The sequence below is a fragment of the Trachurus trachurus genome, assembly GCF_905171665.1.
Source record: "Trachurus trachurus genome assembly, chromosome: 9".
NCBI classification, from domain to species: domain Eukaryota; kingdom Metazoa; phylum Chordata; class Actinopteri; order Carangiformes; family Carangidae; genus Trachurus; species Trachurus trachurus.
This window is the reverse complement of record NC_139895.1, coordinates 13,907,134-13,928,969: the sequence shown is the minus strand read 5'-3', so window position 1 is coordinate 13,928,969 and position 21,836 is coordinate 13,907,134. Positions and strand designations below refer to the sequence as shown.

The following is a 21,836-nucleotide window of genomic DNA, read 5'->3' as shown; positions in this document are numbered from 1 at the left end:
CACTATAACGGCCACTCGTAACTTCCGACCCGTGAACTCGTACCAGATCGAACTGGTATGACTTCACAGGTCGGAAAAACACGAGTTACGGGCTGCCTTGAACGCACCATAACAGTCCTCGTCCCTACGTCACCACATTCACGGCGTCCCTTGGCTGCACACACAGCCCTGCATGCCGTTCTCTCTCCTCATTGGATAAAAACTGTAGGATACGAGAAATGTTTTCTCCTCGGCTCAGAGCAGAGCAGAGTGACTGACAGACCCGTGTTTCAGACCAAACACTCTATGTACGTGATTGCTGTCGGAAGATATAACTATTTAAGACTTATATTAACACAAATATATCACTTACTTCTGCTTTAAGGTAAAAATGTAGCATAGATACTGTAAGCTAAAAATACTGCACAGTTCCTCTTTAAACACCTAGTTCATGGGCCTTGTTAGCATTCAACTAATCGCATCAAAAAACAAATCTACTAATCACAAATGATTAGTAGATTTGATTAGCTACAATGAATCACAGTGATTCTTTTGCATACTAATTAGGCAGAGTTAACTCTGGAACACTGCCACCACCGCCATTGGTCCATTTAAAACTGTTGTCTGTAACTGCCATGGAACTTTGCCAATAGTGGTTGCCACTAGCAACAGAATGTTCGACTGAAAACTGCTGGTGGCAGAACAGTGGGCATCGAGACCTCCTCCGTTTACTCGCAGTATTTTTAGACTCATTGCGAGCCACTTCTTCCACAAATCACAAACAAACCCTGTATTCAAAAGTAGCTCTGCCACAATTGCCACAAAAAAAAGACTTGACTGACAACACTGTAGCTGTTGGCCTCAAGGGAAGATGGGTGGGCGGTGGCGTATGGAAAAACACACATCAGACAGCCTAAATAGCCTAAATGAGAAGATCGAGCAACTCGGTCATTTCGTTTTCAATAAATACAATACTGTTTTGACTCACATTAGATGACTTTTAGTTTTGTTCTTTGTTGTTTTGTACTTTTTAAACAGAATTAAGATGAAAAGGAAATCACAGTGCCCATTTTATTCTTCTTCAGAAACTAATCAAACTCTCCTAAAACGTGCCACTGAGCACTGAGTGTATGCAGGTTTGGTTCGCAGCAGCAGCAGGCGATTTCACTAATTTAAACCACATCTCTGGTTGAAAGTGTGTTAAACAGTAAAATAAAATACCCAGCTTGAGCGGTGAGCACACATGGCTCAAATTAAAGCATAACCCTGCTGTCAGTAGGTGTGTTAAAAAAGACAAATAAATAAATAAAAACATAACCAAACAGTCAGCAGCCAACATGACCAAAAGTCACCTGCTGGTTCTCTTTCCTTACACGCAGCGGAAACTCTGTCATGATTGCAGAGACGACCGTGGAAGATATTTTCTGATGGAGACGTGTGTGTTTGCTGCTTGAACTGAAGTCTTGTGGAGCTTTTTATTCTCGGGTGATGATGAGCAGCTGTAGACACCTTTACTCTGTTGGAAATTATAACAGTGTTTAAACATTCACTATTTATATTAGCTACACTGTGTTAGGCTAATGAAATAAATAAACAGCAAATAATTAGTTTGTCTGCTACAATCCTGGCTGTGTGGGTAAGGTATTGAAATACAACTTAGGCTACTGTAGACCTTCGTTTAAGGTAATGAATTGCCAGACTAAGAGTTTATCTTTTATTTTACAATAAGGAAATGTTGTTGGTACTGAACTGGGGAGATGTGCCCTTTTGACCTCAGTATTTCTAAAATCTAGTTTCCATTTCCATTTTTTAATGACTTTTATTCTTCTATGTTTCCTTTAGTGGTGGTTATTTATTGCTGAATCAACCTCCCAGGGAGCCCGTAGGCGAAAATCCTTTGCTAGCCTCAAACTGAACCCAACTTTGTGTTGCACTTTTATTATTTCCTCAGGCGCCCAGAAACCAACCAGTACACTCAAGCTGAAATAATTAATTAATTATTCAATTACTGCCTGGTAAAAAAGTGAACATCATCGATTTAGATGACTCATTGAATGCATAAGTCACTTCTAAACAAAAATTAATTGGTACCAGCTTCTTACAAGTGAATATCTGCAGATTTTCAAAGATAGTAAACAGAACATTTTTCTTTATTTTATTTTTAGCTGTTACAGTAGTTGGGCTACTTTCTGTTATTTCACTGGCAGAGCCCTGGCCAAGGCTTAATTTTTTTCCTATTATCCTTGTGTTTCTCCTGTTCTCCCCTCCCCTTGTGTTTCCTTTGTCTCTCTCGTCTTTGTTGGTTTGTGCTTGTTTTTGTCTGAATGGGCGTGGTGATGTGGTGATGCTCTCTGCTCCTCACCTGCTCCACTCCTGCTGATTGCATCAGCCGGGGCACCTGCTCCTCATTATCTCATCAGCTCTGCAGCAGCAGCAGCCTATAAACCGCGCTTCTCCGGTCACTCACTGCCAGGTTGTTAACCTCATATCTCCTGTGCAGCTCCTGAATCATACCCCTCCAGTCTGCTGATATAGCCTACCTGCTCCTATTCTCCAGACCAGCTTTCCTCCATCAAAGGAATCACTGCTCTGACACTCATCACCTTTACCTATACCTCCCATTCATCTCCTAGCCTTCACCTCTACCTGTTCTGCCCCAGTTCCCTTCACAATAAATCCAATTTAACCTTCTCACCTGAGTCATGTGGTCTGTTTCTAAACCCACTAAACAGTCATTGGTTATAACATCCATGCCCTGCAGTTATTAAAGAATCATTATTAGACATGAATCATGAAAATGATCGATTCATACAGCGCTTCTGTGCTGGAATAACACTATACTCTGCCTTGGGCTTCAGCAAGATTAAAACCGATCAAAAGTGTTTGGGTCTCAAACCTATTTTTTTGGGGTTCTTTCTCTCTCAAAGACCATGATAGTTCATAATCTCCTGCAGTGGTACAAAATTCTGCGAAATCTGGTGCAGATCATCACTCGAAAATTAAGAAATAAATAGATTTTAAAGGCATACAAAAACTTCCCATTGATAGCAGTCCAATAAACCAGATCAACCTGAACAATTAAAATGCACCAAACCACTAATCACTTTGTCAGCACTTTAATCTGTATGCAGTATGCCTTTGTTTTCCTTTATTTTCTATGAACGCCTCACGCGGCACGCCTGGTTTTATTATGTCTGAAGAATGTCTGTTTTCTTCTAATGTGTTCTTCTGAGCCACGCCAAAGATGATTTTCTGTGACAAACAGACAATAATGTTTTTTTTTATCTAATCCAATAATCATGATAATAATAATAACAAAAAATTGTATTTGTTGGTGCCTTTCTCAACACCCAAGGTCACCTTACAGGCAAAAAAAAAACAAAAAAAAAACAGCAAAAATATAGGCTACAATAGCACAGGAAATGCATATAGTAGCCTACAAAGAAAATACAACATCCACTACCCTTAGACCCTCACATTGACTGAGGAAAAACTCCCAGGAAAACCTTCTTAACAGGGAAAAACTTGAGAAACCTCAGTGTGAGCAACAAGGGAGGGAGGGATCCCTCAGGACAGGCATGGAAATGGTTAGCAATCTAATCTAATAATCATTATTTTTGAAACAAGTTTAGATCTTATTAGTGAGTATTATTTTGCATATTTGAGGATGTAAAATGTTGCACTTAAAAAAAAAAAAGTTCAGCAGCTGAGTGAACATAGCCCAAAAGCTGATGTTGTCCTCTGTCATATGAAGCTACGCCTCCTACGGCAATGTTGCATCAGAATCGCAATATCCGGGATACGTCACCACCACCACCGGTCCTCACCCGGCACCCTTACTTACTTTGCTAGCAGACTGTGCACATTTCTTCACGACTTTTTTACCCAAGTTATCCTATCCAACAGTGCGGTAGCTTTCCACAGGCGATGGCTGACCAGACTGTGGTGGATAAAATGAGTGAACTGAAGGTGGACGCGGGGAAAAAGGTGAGTCTTTCTCTACTTTCTTGACGTTTGGGTACAACTTGGTAGCAGTTAGCAGTTAGCCGCTTGTGTCAGGTTCATGCTGTCATTTAGCCACCCGGCAATGTGCTGCTAACATTACGGCTATCTAACTTGTATCAATCTAAGGCTGTGTTGGTTTTAATACTCCCTTTTTAATAAGATGACAGAAGAAGCATTAGTCCTGTTTTCTTTATTCTATTAAAGTGGGGTGATGGATAGTACCACATTGTAATCGTGCAGGTAATTATTTCCAGCCGGCTAGCTTATCAATGTAGCTTTCAGAGAGGAAACTCAATACAAAAATCTGATAATTTAACTTTTAAGGGCTCGTCGGCAGGTCTGCACACACAAATGATCAATTTTTAGACTTTGTAAAGAAGCACTTATAATGTCTAATTCATTCGGTAAACTGCAGGTGGCTGATTTTAAAGCATATGTTGGTTACTCTTAAAAACTGATTTGTGCTTCTTCAAATTTCTAATAATAACTCTGATGGTTGTAGCTGTCAGGTGGGGGAGACATTTATAAGTCCTTATTGGATCACTTACTGGTTTTTTCCAACAACACTTCTTCCAATCGGTCATAAGAAATATGCTTGTTGCATTGTACTACAGGGTGTATGTTGATCATGTTGAATCATGTTGTGAATCGTCTGTTTATTTGCTGAGCGCTTTAAAGATACTGTCAGCTCCAAACTGAGTCTGTGTTCCTCTTTGAGTATAATAAAGTTCATCTTAATCTATATATATTGTGTCTATATAGAGTTGGAGTGTCCTTGTTAATGATAATAGCTGTTCTGTATGTTACCATTGTTATATGAAGCCTTGTGTACAGTAGGTGTGTGTGCCTTGCTAACACTGTGTAAAGACTGGGTTATGTCTTCACACTAGCTTCATACTAAATATGTACTTCTTCAGGTTTATTGTTGGGAGAAACTCAGCTAACCTAATCATGTGATTTTTTTGTAATATTATTTGGAAAGGGGGGAACTGAAAGTGGTAAAGAAGGAGGAAAGAAGAAGGCTAAAGGTGGAGCTGGAGACTCAGGAGGCAAGACTGAGGTGAGTTGCTAAATCAATTGTCTGAAAGTATAGTGTCCATGTTATTTGTAGACTTGTTTTGCAAGAACAGCTGTCGAGTATTAACGTTGATTTGTTGTTGCATTCTTGCACATCTAATAGCTGTCCTCTAATACTCTACATTTGTTTCCATTCATGACTGTTGCGATGTCCAACCACAAATTAGTCTGGTAAACACTGCATAGGCTTCTTATGTCTAAATGCCACCAATTAAACACCAGGAGGACTTAACAAAGACTTTTCCAAGATACTTTTGGTGTCTGGTGCCATAAGTTGTATTTTGGGTTCAGCCAGTGTAATGTGTGTAATGTGTGATTTTTTTATTGTTTTTGTTCAGCTGTCCCCGCCACCTCAGTACATCGATGAGCGTCTGTCTTTGTACAACAAGCTGAAAGCCGAGCACGAGGCTCTGTTGGCAGAGAGGGCTGCGAAGGATAGCCGAGCCATCAAGGTGACCCTGCCCGACGGAAAGGTGGTGGAGGCCGAGTCCTGGAAGACAACACCGTACCAGGTGGCCTGTGGAATCAGGTCGGTGTGATGATGGGACTAGATGTAATTGTTTCCTATTTAATGCGGTGTCACACTTCCATGTGGCACAAAAGAGCCTCAAGGATGATTCAGGAATTTAATTTTCAAAGATTAGCTGTCAAATGTATTTGTACAGCCTGTAATCGTTGTTACAGTTTCAAAAGACTTCACAACACCAAGATTATGAAAACAATAATTGAAAATGACACCCGCCAACCTTTTGCTGTTTGGTGAAGACAAGGACATACATAAAAAAAAAAACCTCATTAGCGTTTAAAGAAGAGGGAACTGTGGTTTGGTAAAGACTGAAATTGAGCTCCCATCCATCATGGTGTAGTATAGAATACGTGCTAAGAGTGTGTAACAGAGATTACATGTTGATATCCTCTGGGCACATAACAGACTGCGCAGAAACCACAGTGGAAAGCTTGAGGAAATGTCAGGAGCTCCATCACCATCACTGTGAGAGTGGAGGCCGGCTCTGCGCTCTATATGACTTGGATCCCTCTGGAGTTTCTTTATATGGCCGCCGGTGTGTTTAACCTTCAGTGATCCATACGTCTGGTGTTAGGTCCTAAAATTCCCATTACCAAGATAATTGGACGGTTTTATATTTTAGTTTTCGGAGGCATGGGTGGAAAGCTAAAGAGAAAAGGCGCTGTAGTGTGTGAGCTTTATCTCAAACCAACACACACCTTGTCGGAGGAGCCAAACTGCACCTTACAATACAGCTTTTGTTGACACTGGGTCACATGATTAGATCCTGGTAGCACACAAAACCTCGACGGTGTGTGTGGAGGCTGGGAAGTACATCAATATATATTACTTATTGGCCATTTTAATGATATCATATTGTTGGGTTGTATTTAATATTTATGTCCTTTTGATATATGGGATATGTAATAAACATAACATTGATGGAATATGTTTTATTTCTTTTGTTCAGTCAAGGCCTCGCTGACAACACAGTGATTGCCAAAGTGAACAACGGTGTGTGGGACCTCGACAGACCTCTGGAGGATGACTGCAGCCTGCAGTTGCTCAAGTTTGATGACGAGGAAGCTCAAGCTGTAAGTACACTTCAGCCCTGGTCTAAAACACTGTATGAAAAAATGTAATTTCTTTTTTTTTTCACCCTTTGTATGGGTTAGTTGAGGAGAGGGAGGTACAGCCAGTTCATCTTAAACACCTCCGCCTCTCTGGGTTCATAGTTTGCTTTTCTCATCACTGAACTGACAATGCTCTGTTTTATGGCTCAATTTGGGAATGTCTATGGAGATTTTTTTTTTCTTTTAATTTCTTTTTATTGGTTCATGTATGTATGAGTGCATTCCTTGAAGAAGAAGCAGAAGAAATTACATTACATTTTTTCACATTTTGCATCTTAAAACCTCAGTTGAGAATTCAGAATGATGATGACCATGATCTTTTCTTCACCAATTCTACGAATTATAGGAAGAATATACACTTTATTCTCTGAGGTGAAAATATGAATTAGTATTTTTTTTCTGCACATCATATTGAAGAATTTGTTCAGTCCTGTGTATATTCAGTTAGGGCCGTGTACCTGAGCATCCAAGGTTAAAGATATAAATGAGCGGTTTACAATCAATAATAACAAACCACAAAGCTCTGTGGTCTGAGCCACAAATGGAGATGTGAGAGTATAAACAATTGTGGGCAATCATGTGTTGTCGTTAAAGTGACAGCAACTGGTCTCTCTAATAAGATAGCGACAATTGTCCTTTAAAAAAAAACAAAAAAGGATTTAGCATATTTTGTTGTACATCCCTTTATTGTGTGTGTGTTACGCTGTACACTGCTCGTGTGGTTTGCATCTTCCCAAAGGCTTCAACAAATCTGCTGCTCACACTCAATCACAGACATTAACAGTGACAAGAAACTTGATTTTCTGGCACAGTCAATATTTCTTAAACACAATAAATGTATTGACTTGACTTCTGTTTTGCTAATTGGGTACTATTGTTTGTACATTGTGTAGGTTTATTGGCACTCCAGCGCCCACATCTTGGGTGAAGCCATGGAGAAGGTGTATGGAGGCTGCCTGTGCTACGGTCCCCCCATCGAGAGCGGCTTTTACTACGACATGTTCCTGGAGGAGAACGAGTGAGTTGCTGAGGCTTGGGGTTGATATTTTTCTGTATAATTAGCAGTGTTAGGCAGCTGTCAGTGTTATTTTGTTGTGCATTTCAAGGCTCAGCGGCTGTCAGTTACTCTCAGTGTCTGAACAGGTAGCAAGCACAAAACAGGTGGATTGTAATGACACTAATGCTGTCAAGCTGGATTTTTTCCTGGGTGTGGATTTGAAATGACATGCTTTTCGAGATGGATATTGAAAGATATCTGTAAAAAAAAAAACCCACAGAACTGAAGATTACTTCAGTGGCGCTTTGACAGTGTGTTGAGATGCCCTCAGAAATGTGAGCACTTCTTCCTCGTAAACAACTTTTTCACTTGACCTTTCCCTGAAACAGATGCATTTCTCCCTGCTTCAGGCTGCAGGAGAGTGTGAGGAGCGCCATCTAATTAATTCTACAACCTCTTTAATGAAGTCATTTTATGCTAATGGCATTCTTAGAGACTGTTTTTTTGCAAGGATATTTTGACATTGCTCAAGCCCTAAAGCCAAGGACTTTAAAGTATTTGCCCATGCTTGGCAGAGGTTATCAGTTTATTGAAGTCAAAGAATTACATTGGTGGGAAAAAAGGTCTGGTCAAATCCTTTATGCCCTCTGGAAACTCTTGCAGACTAAATTTTGCAAATAGAGACAGTTTGCATATTAATTCAGGCTTCTAGGCGAGAACGTCATTGTTGACTGTTTTTGTTTATCTCTTGACGTGTCGGACAGGGGTGTATCGAGCAATGACTTTCCCGGTTTGGAAAACTTGTGCAAGAAAATCATCAAGGAGAAGCAGCCCTTCGAGAGGCTGGAGATAAAGAAGGAGACTTTGTTGGAAATGTTCAAGGTACTTTGAAGTACTCATACACACAAACACACACAGACACACACACACACACACACACGTCCATTCAAAAATAAGGTATGAGGAGCACCGCACAGGTGCCGTAACTTTTTAAAGCATCTCTTGTCCTTTACAGTACAACAAGTTTAAATGCCGCATTCTGAACGAGAAGGTCACCACTCCCACCACCACAGTTTACAGGTGAGGACGGTTCTTGTAAATGTTGTAGTTATTCTCAGAATGACTTATTGTCAAAAAATCCCATTTAAAGACACAAATAAGCCACACCGCATGGCACTAGCATTGGGTGACATGTTCCTTCATTACGATGAACTCAGGCGCTGCAGTTTATTTTGAGCCTGTGCCACACACACCATCTTGCTGCTGCCAGAAATCCTCATTATTGCACCAAATACGCAGCTGAAAATAGTTCCAAATAAATAAACTATTTATTCCCACGTGAGTAACATTAGTTAAACTCAGCCATGTTGTTTAAAGAAATAGTTCTCTCCTTTTATTAAGAATGGGAAGAGATATGTGTAACTGCCTTTTAAAAGATGGTATTGACAACAAAAGACATTTTATAAACAGTCTGGTATACGGCATTTTTCTAAAATATGCAGCTTGCAATTTCAGGTGTGGTCCCTTAATTGACTTGTGTCGGGGGCCCCATGTGAGACACACTGGGAAAATCAAGGCACTTAAGATCCACAAGGTGAGTTTTTTCATTTTCAGCTGTACATTTCTTACAGAAAAGCACAGTTGTTGAAGTATGGAGGTAGATTCAATATTGCTGAAACTAGATTGGATTTCAAGCGCTCTTTTCTGCACCCTAGATGTCTTGCAGCAACCATGAATGTCCTCATTCCTAGAGCTACCTTATATTTTATTCTCAAGGGATTTGATGCACCCAAAAGAATGATGAAAGCTAACGTACTCCCTGTGTGTGGTGTGCTAGAATTCATCTACATACTGGGAGGGTAAGGCGGACATGGAAACCCTCCAGAGGATCTACGGGATCTCCTTCCCTGACCCCAAAATGCTCAAAGAATGGGAGAAGTTTCAGGAGGAAGCCAAGAACAGAGATCACCGCAAACTGGGCCGGGTATGTACCGAAATGTGAAGAGGCTGACGGTTAGAGGAAAAAAAGAGAATTTTAAAACGGTCTCCAAAAGATTTTATTCTTACAAAGGTTAGTTACGGTTTGTGAAGCTGCAGAGTTGCACAAGTTATGAAATACAGGAAGGGAAACTTCTGAAGTGATAAGAGTCAGGATTGGATTTGATGTGTGACTGATGCACCAAACCAAATCACACCTTCTTAACAAACAAGATTTCCAAAGCCAAAGTCTGAAAATGGTAACTTGTGCATTTGCAGCAGTATAAAAAGCACTTCTTGCTAAAGAACAATTATTCTACAGGAAGAAAGCTTTTTGATGTTTGTTTTTTTTAAATGTCAAAGACAATCTCTTTAGAAAGTGTCACCTATTTGCTGTGTAATGTAGAAAGAAGAAACTGATGATAACATGATAGAAAAATTCCCCATAACCTGCGATGGCAAAATTATCCCATGCCATAAAACTGCATTCAGTATGAAGCTTGTTAATATACTGTAAGGAACGGCTTGTTACGATGTATGGAAATCTGCATGACAGTTAAGGGTGTGTTATTTTTTATGTGCCATTCAGTCAAAACAATCACAGGTGTGGAAAAACAGGTTGTGACTTTATTAGGCTACTGCTACATTACTTTACATTGAAACCGGTTTTTCCTGAGTCGTGGCTCCTTTCAGCAACACCTTTTTTTTTCTTTCATTTTTTTAAATTCAGGAGCAGGACCTGTTCTTCTTCCATGATTTGAGTCCAGGGAGCTGCTTCTTCCTGCCAAAGGGGGCCTTCATCTACAACAGCCTGATTGAGTTCATCAGAGTAAGTCTGCTGTCATAATTGCTGTGATCTCACTCTAAACCTAAGACACACAAGAGGACAGATGTTGCTAGGAAGGAAGTTGGTAGATAAGAGAACCGATTTCTTCCTTTAGTTGGCCTTAGCAGCAACAACAACAACAAGAACAACAGTTTTATGTATCCACAAGATATATTGCTGCAATTTAAAACCACTTTAAGCACAATATTCTTTTATAGATTCAACAATATGTTGATGATAGAGTTTTTTATGTCCTGGTTTTGGAAATGATAAAGTTAGGGCTGACAAATCAAGTCTCAGAGGCTTGGCATATAAAATATTTCCACAGGTTAAAACAAATTAACTATATAACATTAACTCGTGCATTCAAAACAATAAATTACAGCCTTATATCGAACAATAGATAATGTTGTACAATAAATAAAAGCGCACATCTAATGGGTGTGTGTGCTCCATACAACGTTTCTCATTTTTTGCCAGGTAATAGAAAAACCTAACTCAGTGTGAAGCCAACCTTTGAACACAAACTTATTATTCATAGCCATTTATGTGGAGTAAATTGAAACATGTAAAGCAGACATGATTGACAGTGTTGCTCTCTCTCTGTTACAAAAAAGCCTTAGACATCAACATGATTTAAAGCATTCACTTTCTTGTTGTTCAGTGTAGTCACAAAGCAGCGCACATTGGATGTAATTTCACTTTAATGTGGTAAAATAGATTTCTGACTGAGGAGATTTAGCATAATGAGATCTGTTTAAAAAATGCTCTGCCTGTACAAGCAACAAAACACCTCAAACATCCAAATTGTAGCATCTATGACTGTCAGGATTTTAAATAAATTACCTTAGTTTACTTTATTGTCGCTATCGGCTGTCTGTTTTGAATTTTAAATATGATAGAAAATGAAACAGACAAACCCAAAGTGCAATAAAGAACCTATTAGTTTTCCCCAGATCCCTTTTTATAGTGTAAACAAACTGGAGAATTAATGGAGCAGAAGGATGAAACATTCATCGAGGTAGTTCGCTTTTTAAAATCCCAGCCTTTTGCCTGCAGAGTTACATACATTATATTTTAGAGGATATATGCAATTCAACAGCGAGTCCCCTGACGTTGACAGAAATGGTTGTTTTCTGCCAAAATGAAGCCGAGTTCTCTGATGCAAGTCAAAACAGTCTTTTTTAAAAGTGAAATGTTCTTTATGGGAAAACATTGCTCTTAACTTTGGCAGAGCGAGTACAGGAAGAGGGGTTTCCAGGAGGTCGTGACACCCAACATCTACAACAGCAAACTGTGGCAGACCTCTGGCCACTGGCAGCACTACAGTGAGAACATGTTTTCCTTCGAGGCCGAAAAGGAGACCTTCGCTCTCAAGCCAATGAACTGCCCTGGACACTGGTGAGGCCTCCTTTCTCTCACAGTCGGACTTGTATGAAACTGAAAGTTTTAATTTTTAGCAAGGAACGTGAAAATAGAGTGGAAGGAAAAGCACATTACTGATGTATTGAGTTTAGCTCTGGTGTTTAACAGATTTTTCTCCCTGGCTTGTGTTTGTAATCAGCGAGGCGGTTGTACAGTTGTCACAATACAAAATGTTTTAACCTTTTAGTTTATTATTCCACATAGAAAGCCTCAAACATAGTTCTTTGGCAAGTAAGGACAACCATTAAATAATGTTTTGCCACACCTGAATAGCTCTATAAGAGTTTGCTGAAGCCTTTCGTTATCAGCAGTCGACTCAGTCTTTGTGAAATAGCTTCATATTTCACTGCTACAGTAGTTTGTCATCCAGTTCAGCTCAGCTTGTAATGGACTGATGCTCTTGCCATGTTTTCAGTTGTTGAATGACCCAGTTCAATTTACTGCCGAATGCTGCATTGCAGTGTAAAGAGCCAGACTGCAGCTCTTTGTATTCAAATCTTTTATCTCCTTTTTCACTGTTCCCAATCTTTGTGCCGTCCACATGGGCAGCCCCTCTGGTGATCGCACTGAAATGGATTGTGAAAACATGTCTTGTTAAAGCGATGAATATCAGTTGAATCGGTGGTATTGAGATAATGGAGTTTTTTCGACTATTGTGATAAGTGTAGGTTAAAGTTTGCAATTGTATCTATGTTTTCCTTTTTTTTCTTTTTTTTTACATTGTGCTTGTTTGTCTGTTTGGTGCCAGTCTGATGTTTGATCACCGGCCACGCTCCTGGAGGGAGTTGCCCATCCGCATGGCTGACTTTGGCGTCCTGCACAGGAACGAGCTGTCGGGAGCGCTGACCGGCCTCACTCGCGTGCGCCGCTTCCAGCAGGACGACGCTCACATCTTCTGCTCCATGGACCAGGTGAGGCCAGCGCTGACGCATCGACGTAACTCTGCCAAGCTCACAAAACATACATCGCCGACATACGAGTTTGACGGGAGCAGCAAATTGAGCTGACCAGACCTCTGTTGAACTCTCTCCTCATTTCTGCTGCAGGCCAGTGACTGGAGGCTACATTAGCCTCTCACCGAAGCGTTAGCAGTTGCAATGGCGTTGTGGGTATACAGTGTAGTAGATTAGAGGTTTTATACAGGGAACAAGAATGAGTGGAATAAAAAAGACAGTATCTGTGATGCTGCTGAATGGACTCTTATCCAGTATTTTGGCAAGATTTTATTTATTTCCCTGGCAGCATGCCTGATAAATGTTTCCACTTTTTTATTTAGATCAATAAAAATGATACAAACCACTTGAAAGCAAGTTAAACAGCTTTAAGACAAAAAAAAAGAGTTGAAGCTTCCTGTGCAGAATCATTTATACCTGTTTAATGTACACAAAGCTTTCACCACTGGGCTGCTTTCACTGTCCTGCTGGGAAGGTTTATTGAGTAAATGCAGGTAATGGTGTCGGCGGATGGCCGGTCACATTCTCAGATAAAGCGAGAGCAGCTCATGAGCCGCTGCAGCCTAATGTAGCAACTTACATGTCAAGTCCTTCCACCGCCGAGGTGCCGTGCTAATACTGATGCACTTTAATGGACGGACGAGATTTCTTAATTGGTTTGTTCAAATGCACAGCAACTTGCAGAGAGGATTTTTTTGTCTTCTCTTTATCAGTAATAACGGTGGATTGGATGGTTAATTAATTATTTGCTTCGTGCTTTGTGCTCAACATGTTTCAGTTTTAATTTTTTCTCTGTCACTGCAGCCGCTGAACAGCTCTTCTCAAAGTCCCCTAGTCCTTTTTATTATTCACAAAATCCAAGCAAACTTAAAGTAGACTGCAGAGGGTATGTTCTCTTTTTTTATCTTATAGCCACCATTAAATTTATAATCAGTGATTCCAGATGGTGGCCTACAAATATTAAAAAGTGTTTCTTAGGAGAGACTTACCTCATCAAAGGAAAGTCATTTCTTTTCCGTTCTTCTTGTATATCCCTTTTTCACATCCAACAAATGCTTTCTCAAAACTTGCATCACATGTGATCTCAAAGACTCCCACAGGGACTCAGTAGCAATATATGACAACTACATTATGATTAAATGTCTCCAGTCAGATCACTTTGATTGCGTCATAAAATCTTGTTATACCGGACCCAGCAGAGATGAAATCAGACGTTACGCCAGAAATGAAACTCGCAGCCATGTCCAGATGGATGATAGAAATTCTTATTTTTTGTTTTTGATCCTAGATCGAGGAAGAGATCAAGGGCTGCCTGGACTTCCTGCGGACTGTGTATGAGGTGTTTGGCTTCACGTTCAAACTGAACCTCTCCACAAGGCCGGAGAAGTTCCTCGGGGACCCGGAGGTGTGGGAACAGGCAGAGAAGGTAATCAGAAAGCCTCTTGTTTTTCTCACATAATTGAAAATGTGAACAACTTTCACACAAAAGTGTCACCGGAGAGTTCAGACGCTGATATGTGATGTTATCAAGATGGAAATTACAGAGCCACTCCTTAGACAGCAAAATGGAAAAGTGAGATTTGTTAGACCCAGAGAACATTTATATTTTAATGGGTTTTATTCTGTTGAACTCCCATCAATTCTCAAGCAGAAAAACGACTTCCCTGGAGAAACTAAATCGCTGCAATCAGTGTCAAATCAGGTTCTCCTGCTACATTTTGCATCAACGGGTTCTGATCTAATTTGCTCAGGGAAAGAGCAGGGAATCTGTTAGAATTAGCTTTAACAAAGTAAAAACAAGAGTGAGTTAAACTGAATGACAATGACTTTTGATTTCTGATGAAACACTGTCAATACACCTCAAACAAGCTCTGAATGGATAAAAATGTGCTGACAGAGATGCGGCATGTTGCGTTTTATTTCACCAGTGAAATACGATCTCTTCAGTGCACTTTGCCACTCTTGATTTTCTACACTGCCTGAAACTTTTTGTCTTGCAGAATACTTAATTTTTTTTATGGCTTGCTGTCCTCAGCCATATGTCACAGCTACGCCAAGTGGGTTTTGCCATCTTAATCTGCTGCAGGCTGCTTAGTGTCAAAATGTTGTAGCTTTTGCTTCAAAATGCACCCTCTGTTTGTCAACACCAAATGCTCCATTTCCCTCACCCATGACCCTCTAGAAAGATTTTTATTTAGTCTCGGGCTGCGACAAATCACCAGAAGCTGCACTCGCATTCATACTTGAATAAATGACACTTTAGTGAGAGCTTACCCCTCATCACTGTCTCTGTTTTTCTCCTCTGGTTTTGAATTTATAGCTGTTTTTTAAGTGCGGTCTTTGGAAGAGGAACTGATTATTGATGACAGTAGAAGTTTTTATTTTATTTTTACCACTTATTTCATGAACATTCAATCAAGTGGTTTCAGTAGCTAATTAGTTTGTTGCTGAAGAACACAAGAGGCCAGAGAGTGCTAAAACTGCAGTATGGAGATTGTGTTGCTTCTTACTGACGGCATGTGTTAACGATGGTGCACTTCTCTGTATTTCTTTAATTAACAGTCAGTCACAGTTTGCAGAATACAGGGGGGAAAAAAACAAATGGAAGAAAACATTATAATGGCTCACGAGTTGTACAGCTGTTTTGCTTGACCTATTAGGACAATTTTCTCTGGGGGAAACATTCTCCAAATTCACTACTGACTTTCTATGATTAATGTTTGAATGTACAAAGGTGGAAAATTACATATACAGAAAAGTAACTTGTAAACTTGGCATCGTCGCTGGAACAGAACTTGCTGCATGTTTCCCTCACCTCATTAACTCCCACAAGCAACCATAAAATATTATTGAGACGTTAACATTTCTCAGTTCAGTGATTAGTTCCAGATGAAGAAAATGTCAGGTCTAAATATACAGCTCTGCTCGACACCACTGTTTACTTGTTGGTCAGCCGCAGATATCGCAACAAAAGCAGTAATTGTTTTTTTTTTCTTCTTTTTTAACAGCAACTGGAGAACAGCTTGAACGAGTTCGGTGAGAAATGGATTCTCAACCCAGGTGACGGCGCTTTCTACGGACCAAAGGTGAGCTGTGCGCCGCACTAATGATGTAGTTAGACTGTGAAACAGCAGGAGGGCTGCCGCTGATCACGTCTCCTTTGTGTGCAGATCGACATACAGATCAAAGACGCCATCGGTCGGTACCATCAATGTGCCACAATTCAGCTTGATTTCCAGCTCCCGATCCGCTTTAATCTCTCCTTTGTCAGGTAACTCTTTATGTTTCTTTTTATTTTTTTTTACCAGGCAGACAGAAGATGCTTGTTATATAGTTGGATATTTTGTAGTACAATTATCATAATCAAATACAGAAGATTCATGTAAAGAAATCTGATTATAGCTGTAAAACCTGTATTTTAATCAGCCTCTGTCTTGGGAAGGAAAAAAAAGTAAATCGTAAATGATGAAAATATGCAAATTTCTCCAGATGAACACTGTTGTTTCCCTTGTGTATTTCTTGTTTTCTATGAATTCCTAATGTTTTTTTCTTTTTTCTTCAAACCTTCAAATGTTTTGCAGCCATGATGGTGATGACAAGAAGAGGCCAGTGATCATCCACAGAGCCATCCTGGGATCAGTAGAGAGGATGATTGCTATTCTGACTGAAAACTACGGAGGCAAATGGTTTGTACACAGGTTTTAAATTAGTAAATTTGTCAAGTAGAACCTGAACTCCGAACACCGAACATGAATAGTTTTGTTTTATTGTATGTAAGGGACGTCATAACACCAACAATGACGCCAGTGAAAGGTGGCTTCCCTATTAGGGATGCACAATAACTGTTTTTTTCCATCAATACTGATATCGATAACTTTTCTGCTTCTCATAACTGATGCTGATACCAGTAACCGATAAAATTTTTAATAGTTCATTCATATACACACCTAAGGTTAAGAAAGGTTAAGATGTAGTGAGTAAATGATGAATTTAACATTATAGCTCTGCCTCTGACTTAACACAATAATATAACCGACATCACTAGTGTAATCACAACAAAAATAACAGTTATGACTTTTAAAAAATCAACATTTATTATTATTTTGTAACCAAATTTGGGGGCAAACGGACTGAAAATTTGAAAAATCAAGGCAATGGTGGCTAATTATACTGTAATTGCCTCTAGTAATCTGCAAAAACTGTAATTATCTGATTAACCTGTGTATTTTGCTGATAATTATTGGCCAATATCTGGCAGATGATAATCTGTACCAATAGTTATTGTGCTTCCCTATTCCCTATGGTGTGAAAATATCCATTTAAAAAGTCAGTGCACCTGTTGCTGCATCCTCATTGTTTACTGTGCCTGAGTTTGATAACTTGTACAGTTATTATCCTGCCTTTGTCGATCCCTGAAGATCTCTAGTACTGTAGAGAAATGAGTACAGTCACATTTTCAGATTTTTGGCATCGACTTGGTGCTTAAGTATTGGCTTTTGTGGCATCTTTGCTGCAGTTGTTTAACAGCGCTGATGGATTTCCAGAGTTATGGGTTATAAATAGAAGCGCCACAGCTCTGTCGGGCTGTAAATATTTGCACAGATTGTGTCCAGGCTGCTTTTCCGGCTAACCAACCACCTAAATGCAAATCTGTCCTGTTTTTATTTCAGGCCTCTGTGGCTCTCTCCTCGTCAAGTCATGGTTGTACCTGTGGGACCAACCTGCGAGGAGTACGCTCAGAAGGTAAGCACTGACCTCAGCGCGCTGGAGTACATGTTCACACTTCAGAGACAGCGACAGTACGGAAAGAGCCCTGAAGCTATCGCAGGCACTTTAATTTAACACTCAGCTGATTCTGAAGTAGCTTTACTTCTACGACATCAGTGTTTTACCACCGAGGCACATTGTCACAGCCGAGAATCATGCGCTGGTGTGATGTCGTTGTTTTATTGTGCCGTTATGTGCCGTGTTGAAATATCCTTTAAAATATATAGAACTTGATTCGGATGGCTGAACAAAACTGTATAAAACACTCCCACCGCCCTGAAGCTCATATTTCTGAATGTTTTAGTAGGGGAACTATAGTTCATTAAAACTTTGGTTTTATTTTCACAGTTCAGATCACTGGCGCTATTATTTATAACTTTGTACAAAAGTAATTGCTGAGATCTTGGAAGGTGGCAACATCGCTAAAATAGAAAAAGGTCTAATTGGGGAAAAAGGCATAATGGATGAGACTTTCATATTCAAGCTACCAAAGTAGCTGCTGCTTACAGGTAAAACTGGGGTTGTCGCAACCATGAAATTGTAGTTGACGAGTAATTGCGATTAATGATTTACTTGTCTTTTCGGATCATATCATGCCACTTTCACCTTAGTTCTTAGTTCTCTTTCACCTTATGAAGAAGAAGAGCCATTTAATGGCATTTAACACTGGATCGTATGAATAAAAACTGCATTTCTGTTTGACTTTAGGATTTGCAACTAAATCCTTGATAGATGCTCATTGAAATGCGGCTGTCGAATATTAGCAATTAAGCGCCTCGAGATAAATAGAACGTGGCAAACCAGAAGAAGAACAAGGGGGCGCAACATGATGAAGAGCACCGTTCAAACCTCAAATGGTGGAAAACAACAAGGAAATAGTGATGGAAATGTGACATTTCAGTTAGTTTCATCCAGCCGTTTTCATACAGATGAATGGAAACGATTTTAACGATGATGCTAAATAATTGTGATCAGGCAATTATGTAACAAAAGAAACCAAAAGTGAGCGCCACTTAAATGTTAAGCCTTTATTGTATAGTTACATTAAGTCAGGTTGATGTATGGAACTTAAATCATTTGATCATTTATTGTGCTTAAGAACTAAATCATTTGATCATTTATTGTGCTTAAGACTGCAATGATAAGTCAACAGAACATTTAGTTGTCAATGATTCGGATCTTCTTTGATATATATTTGTCAAATCTTGAATATGAGGATTTCATGTTTGTTTTTGTCACATATGGGGTTTAATATACGTTTTCAGAGGAGTTGAGCATTTAAGGATGTTGTTGGTTTCAAGTTCTGGTGAAAACATGAATTACACAAACAAGTAGCTAAAATGTAGTGATGCACTAATCCAGCACTAAATGGTTAAATGTAGAATTTGAAGGAATCTGTTAGAATAATTGTAATAACACATTTATTTTTAACTCTTTCTCTTTTTAATGTGTCAGGTCAAGCAAGATTTCCACAGCGGCGGCTTCATGACCGACGTGGATCTCGACCCCGGCTGCACTTTGAACAAAAAGATCAGAAATGCACAGCTGGCCCAGTACAACTTCATCCTCGGTCAGTACAACGCACTTCCTTTCACTCCTCTGTCTGCCATTTCCTTCCTTTATCGGTTCCTCGCTGTCCATCTAGATATTGATTTCTTTTGTCCTCTTTGCACGCCTGCCTCGCCGGAACAGTGGTGGGAGAGAAAGAGAAGACGAGCAACACTGTGAACGTACGCACCCGGGATAACAAAGTTCACGGTGAGCGCAGTGTGGAGGCGTGCATCGACCGGCTGAAGCAGCTCAAGTCCTGCAAGAGTCGGAACGCCGAAGAGGAATTCTGAGCTTTCCCAGACCCGTCGCCATCAGCTCGACCTTGAATCTGGCAACTTTTTTTTAAAAGGGTCACGTGGTTAAAAACAGTTATTTGACGAGAGATAAAACTCATTTCACGTCACTGCCTGGTCTTCTAGTCTGTAAGAAATCAATTTTTCTCTGATTTGACAATTATGTATTTTCCCCTGGTGTCCTCTGTTTCCTCGTTACTGTGTCTCTATGTTGTCAGTCATTAAATCTCATAGTTGCTGTACATCATATATTGAAGTGTAACTGTCAATATCCCATCTGTTCTTCATGGGATTAGGTCTCTGAACAGCTTCACAGAACACCTCTTCTTCACCATTGAATAAACTGTACCATACAACTTCTCTTTCAAAACAATCTGAGGGGAAATGGTTTATACCAATGGTTTGTATCGTTCATAATTTCTTCAGGGAATTGTACATGACTTACAATTTTGATAATTAAACAGTCTATTCTGAATGTGCATGTCCTGCTTTTTTTTGGTAAAAAACAAGATAAGACTCACATTTTTCTGCTACTGGGGAAATTTCAGCAACAAATTCTCACTGCAGAGTTGTATCTTCTTAATTATCCCTTTGTAAACAAGGCTGTCCAATAGTTGTCTGGAGAGAAAATGATTATTAGTAAGTATACACAACAATGAAGTAGAACATTGGCAGCTGACAGAAGAGTCAATATATTTTAAATTGTACCATAAAACGACTTCTTTAACAGCCCATTACTTATCAAAGGGAGTTATTTTAAAGTCAAAATTGACTTCACCAGTTCAGGATTCTCCATATTCAGCCCAAAGTTATTCTAAAAATTATTAGATAGTTCAAGACTAAGAACATCCAATTTTCCACAAGGGAGTGGTGGAATTGGCAAGATGAGCATCAGAGAGGTGAATTAGTCTGGTTGGAGTGGATCCTTATCACCTTCCTCCTCTAGTGCGTCATCACCTGGGATGGAAATCGTTGATGTACTGGAGGGTAAACACCTGATGCCTCTCATTATTACAAGCTCAGTGAGCTCAGCGAGGAGTTACTTGTGCTGCCAGCTCCATTACACTAAAGCATGAGTGGCATTTCTCATTTTTATTCTACTTTCTTCTAAGTGTTTTTCAGACTGAATCTGTTTCTCTGTTTTTAGTACCTGGTTGCAAAATACAGATCACACAGGTAAAAGCAATATAACAATGCCATATAAGCTTAAGTTATTCACATCCAATGCATTTATTTGGTTGTTGTTCATTTGCTCTCATTATTTTTGCCCAAATGAAGCGAAACTATAATACAATTTGTGATTTAATTCCAGTGTTTGATGATGTATAGTATACATACAATCTACACATCAAGAACCCATCTCTCACTTTAAATTATAATGACTAATCCGACCACAAGTGGGTGCTATATCTGTATAATACACTGACGCAGCTGGGACAGCCAAATGATGAGAGCAGTGGTGTGTTTCAGTAGTTAAACAGCTGGAAGAAGTGGCCTTGCACTGATTAATGGCCAATGGACTTTACAGGAGGAAAACACACCACAAATATGGTGAAAGAACTAAAATGTGTCTTTTGCTGTGGCTTTAACTGATGCATTTATTCAGTCACTCTTTGCTCACTCAGGTTTAGTATTCATAAAGCACTTAACAGGTTTAACATTTGGAAACTCCCTGAGACGCTTCTGGCCACAGGACACTATTCCCTGTTTTTATTTGGAAATGACTTATTTTACTCACGCAAACTTTGCCCAATAAATTAGGCAGGGACATCAGCACTAAGGTTAAAATGAGCGAAGGCTGGTCTCACAGTCGCAGGAGAGAGGGAGCGACTGGCCAACTCTGAACGCGGGCCAATGAAAACATCGATTTTGGCTGCTCTGCGAGTTGCAAGTAATTAAAATAAGTGAGAAGCCATCAGTTTTTTTGGCCAATTTTAACTTTTCAGCACCAAATAAAATATGTTCACAGGTTGGTTTTCTTGTGTAGGTCCATAAATTATAGTTACGGAGACATGACGCTGTGTTTTTAAAAAAAGAAGAAGATGTATTTAAAAGCCTTATATAATTATTTTGTTGACTATAATGGTAATGTTTTGGTTTTGTTGTGTTATAAAGTTTCATATAAAAGAAATGGCATAAAAATACTCACCATGCAGGCCATCACTCAAATACTGTAGCCTACTCATTCTCACAACACTTTTAAATGTTTAGTATTTAGACTTGCTTATATAGACAGAAGAGAGGGGAAAAAATGTAACCACAAATACACACAAGAATTCAGATGTCAAAAACTACAATGTATAGTGGTGTTGGCATGAGGACACCTTCATATCAAATCTGACCACAAG

General features: G+C 39.5%; 1 protein-coding gene across 1 annotated transcript; it reads left to right on the top strand.

The window, feature by feature from the left end:
- Positions 1–3,779: 3,779 nt before the first annotated feature.
- tars1 (threonyl-tRNA synthetase 1) lies at positions 3,780–19,954 on the top strand. Its single transcript, XM_083979669.1, has 19 exons — positions 3,780–3,966; positions 4,967–5,044; positions 5,400–5,590; positions 6,537–6,660; positions 7,593–7,717; positions 8,461–8,578; positions 8,712–8,776; positions 9,212–9,290; positions 9,534–9,680; positions 10,404–10,502; positions 11,734–11,900; positions 12,673–12,835; positions 14,166–14,303; positions 15,886–15,963; positions 16,048–16,148; positions 16,459–16,563; positions 17,548–17,620; positions 19,100–19,214; positions 19,337–19,954. The coding sequence occupies exons 1-19, from the start codon at positions 3,907–3,909 to the stop codon at positions 19,483–19,485; spliced, it is 2,175 nt and encodes a 724-aa protein (XP_083835795.1). The 5' UTR covers positions 3,780–3,906; the 3' UTR covers positions 19,486–19,954.
- The last annotated feature ends 1,882 nt before the right edge of the window (positions 19,955–21,836 follow it).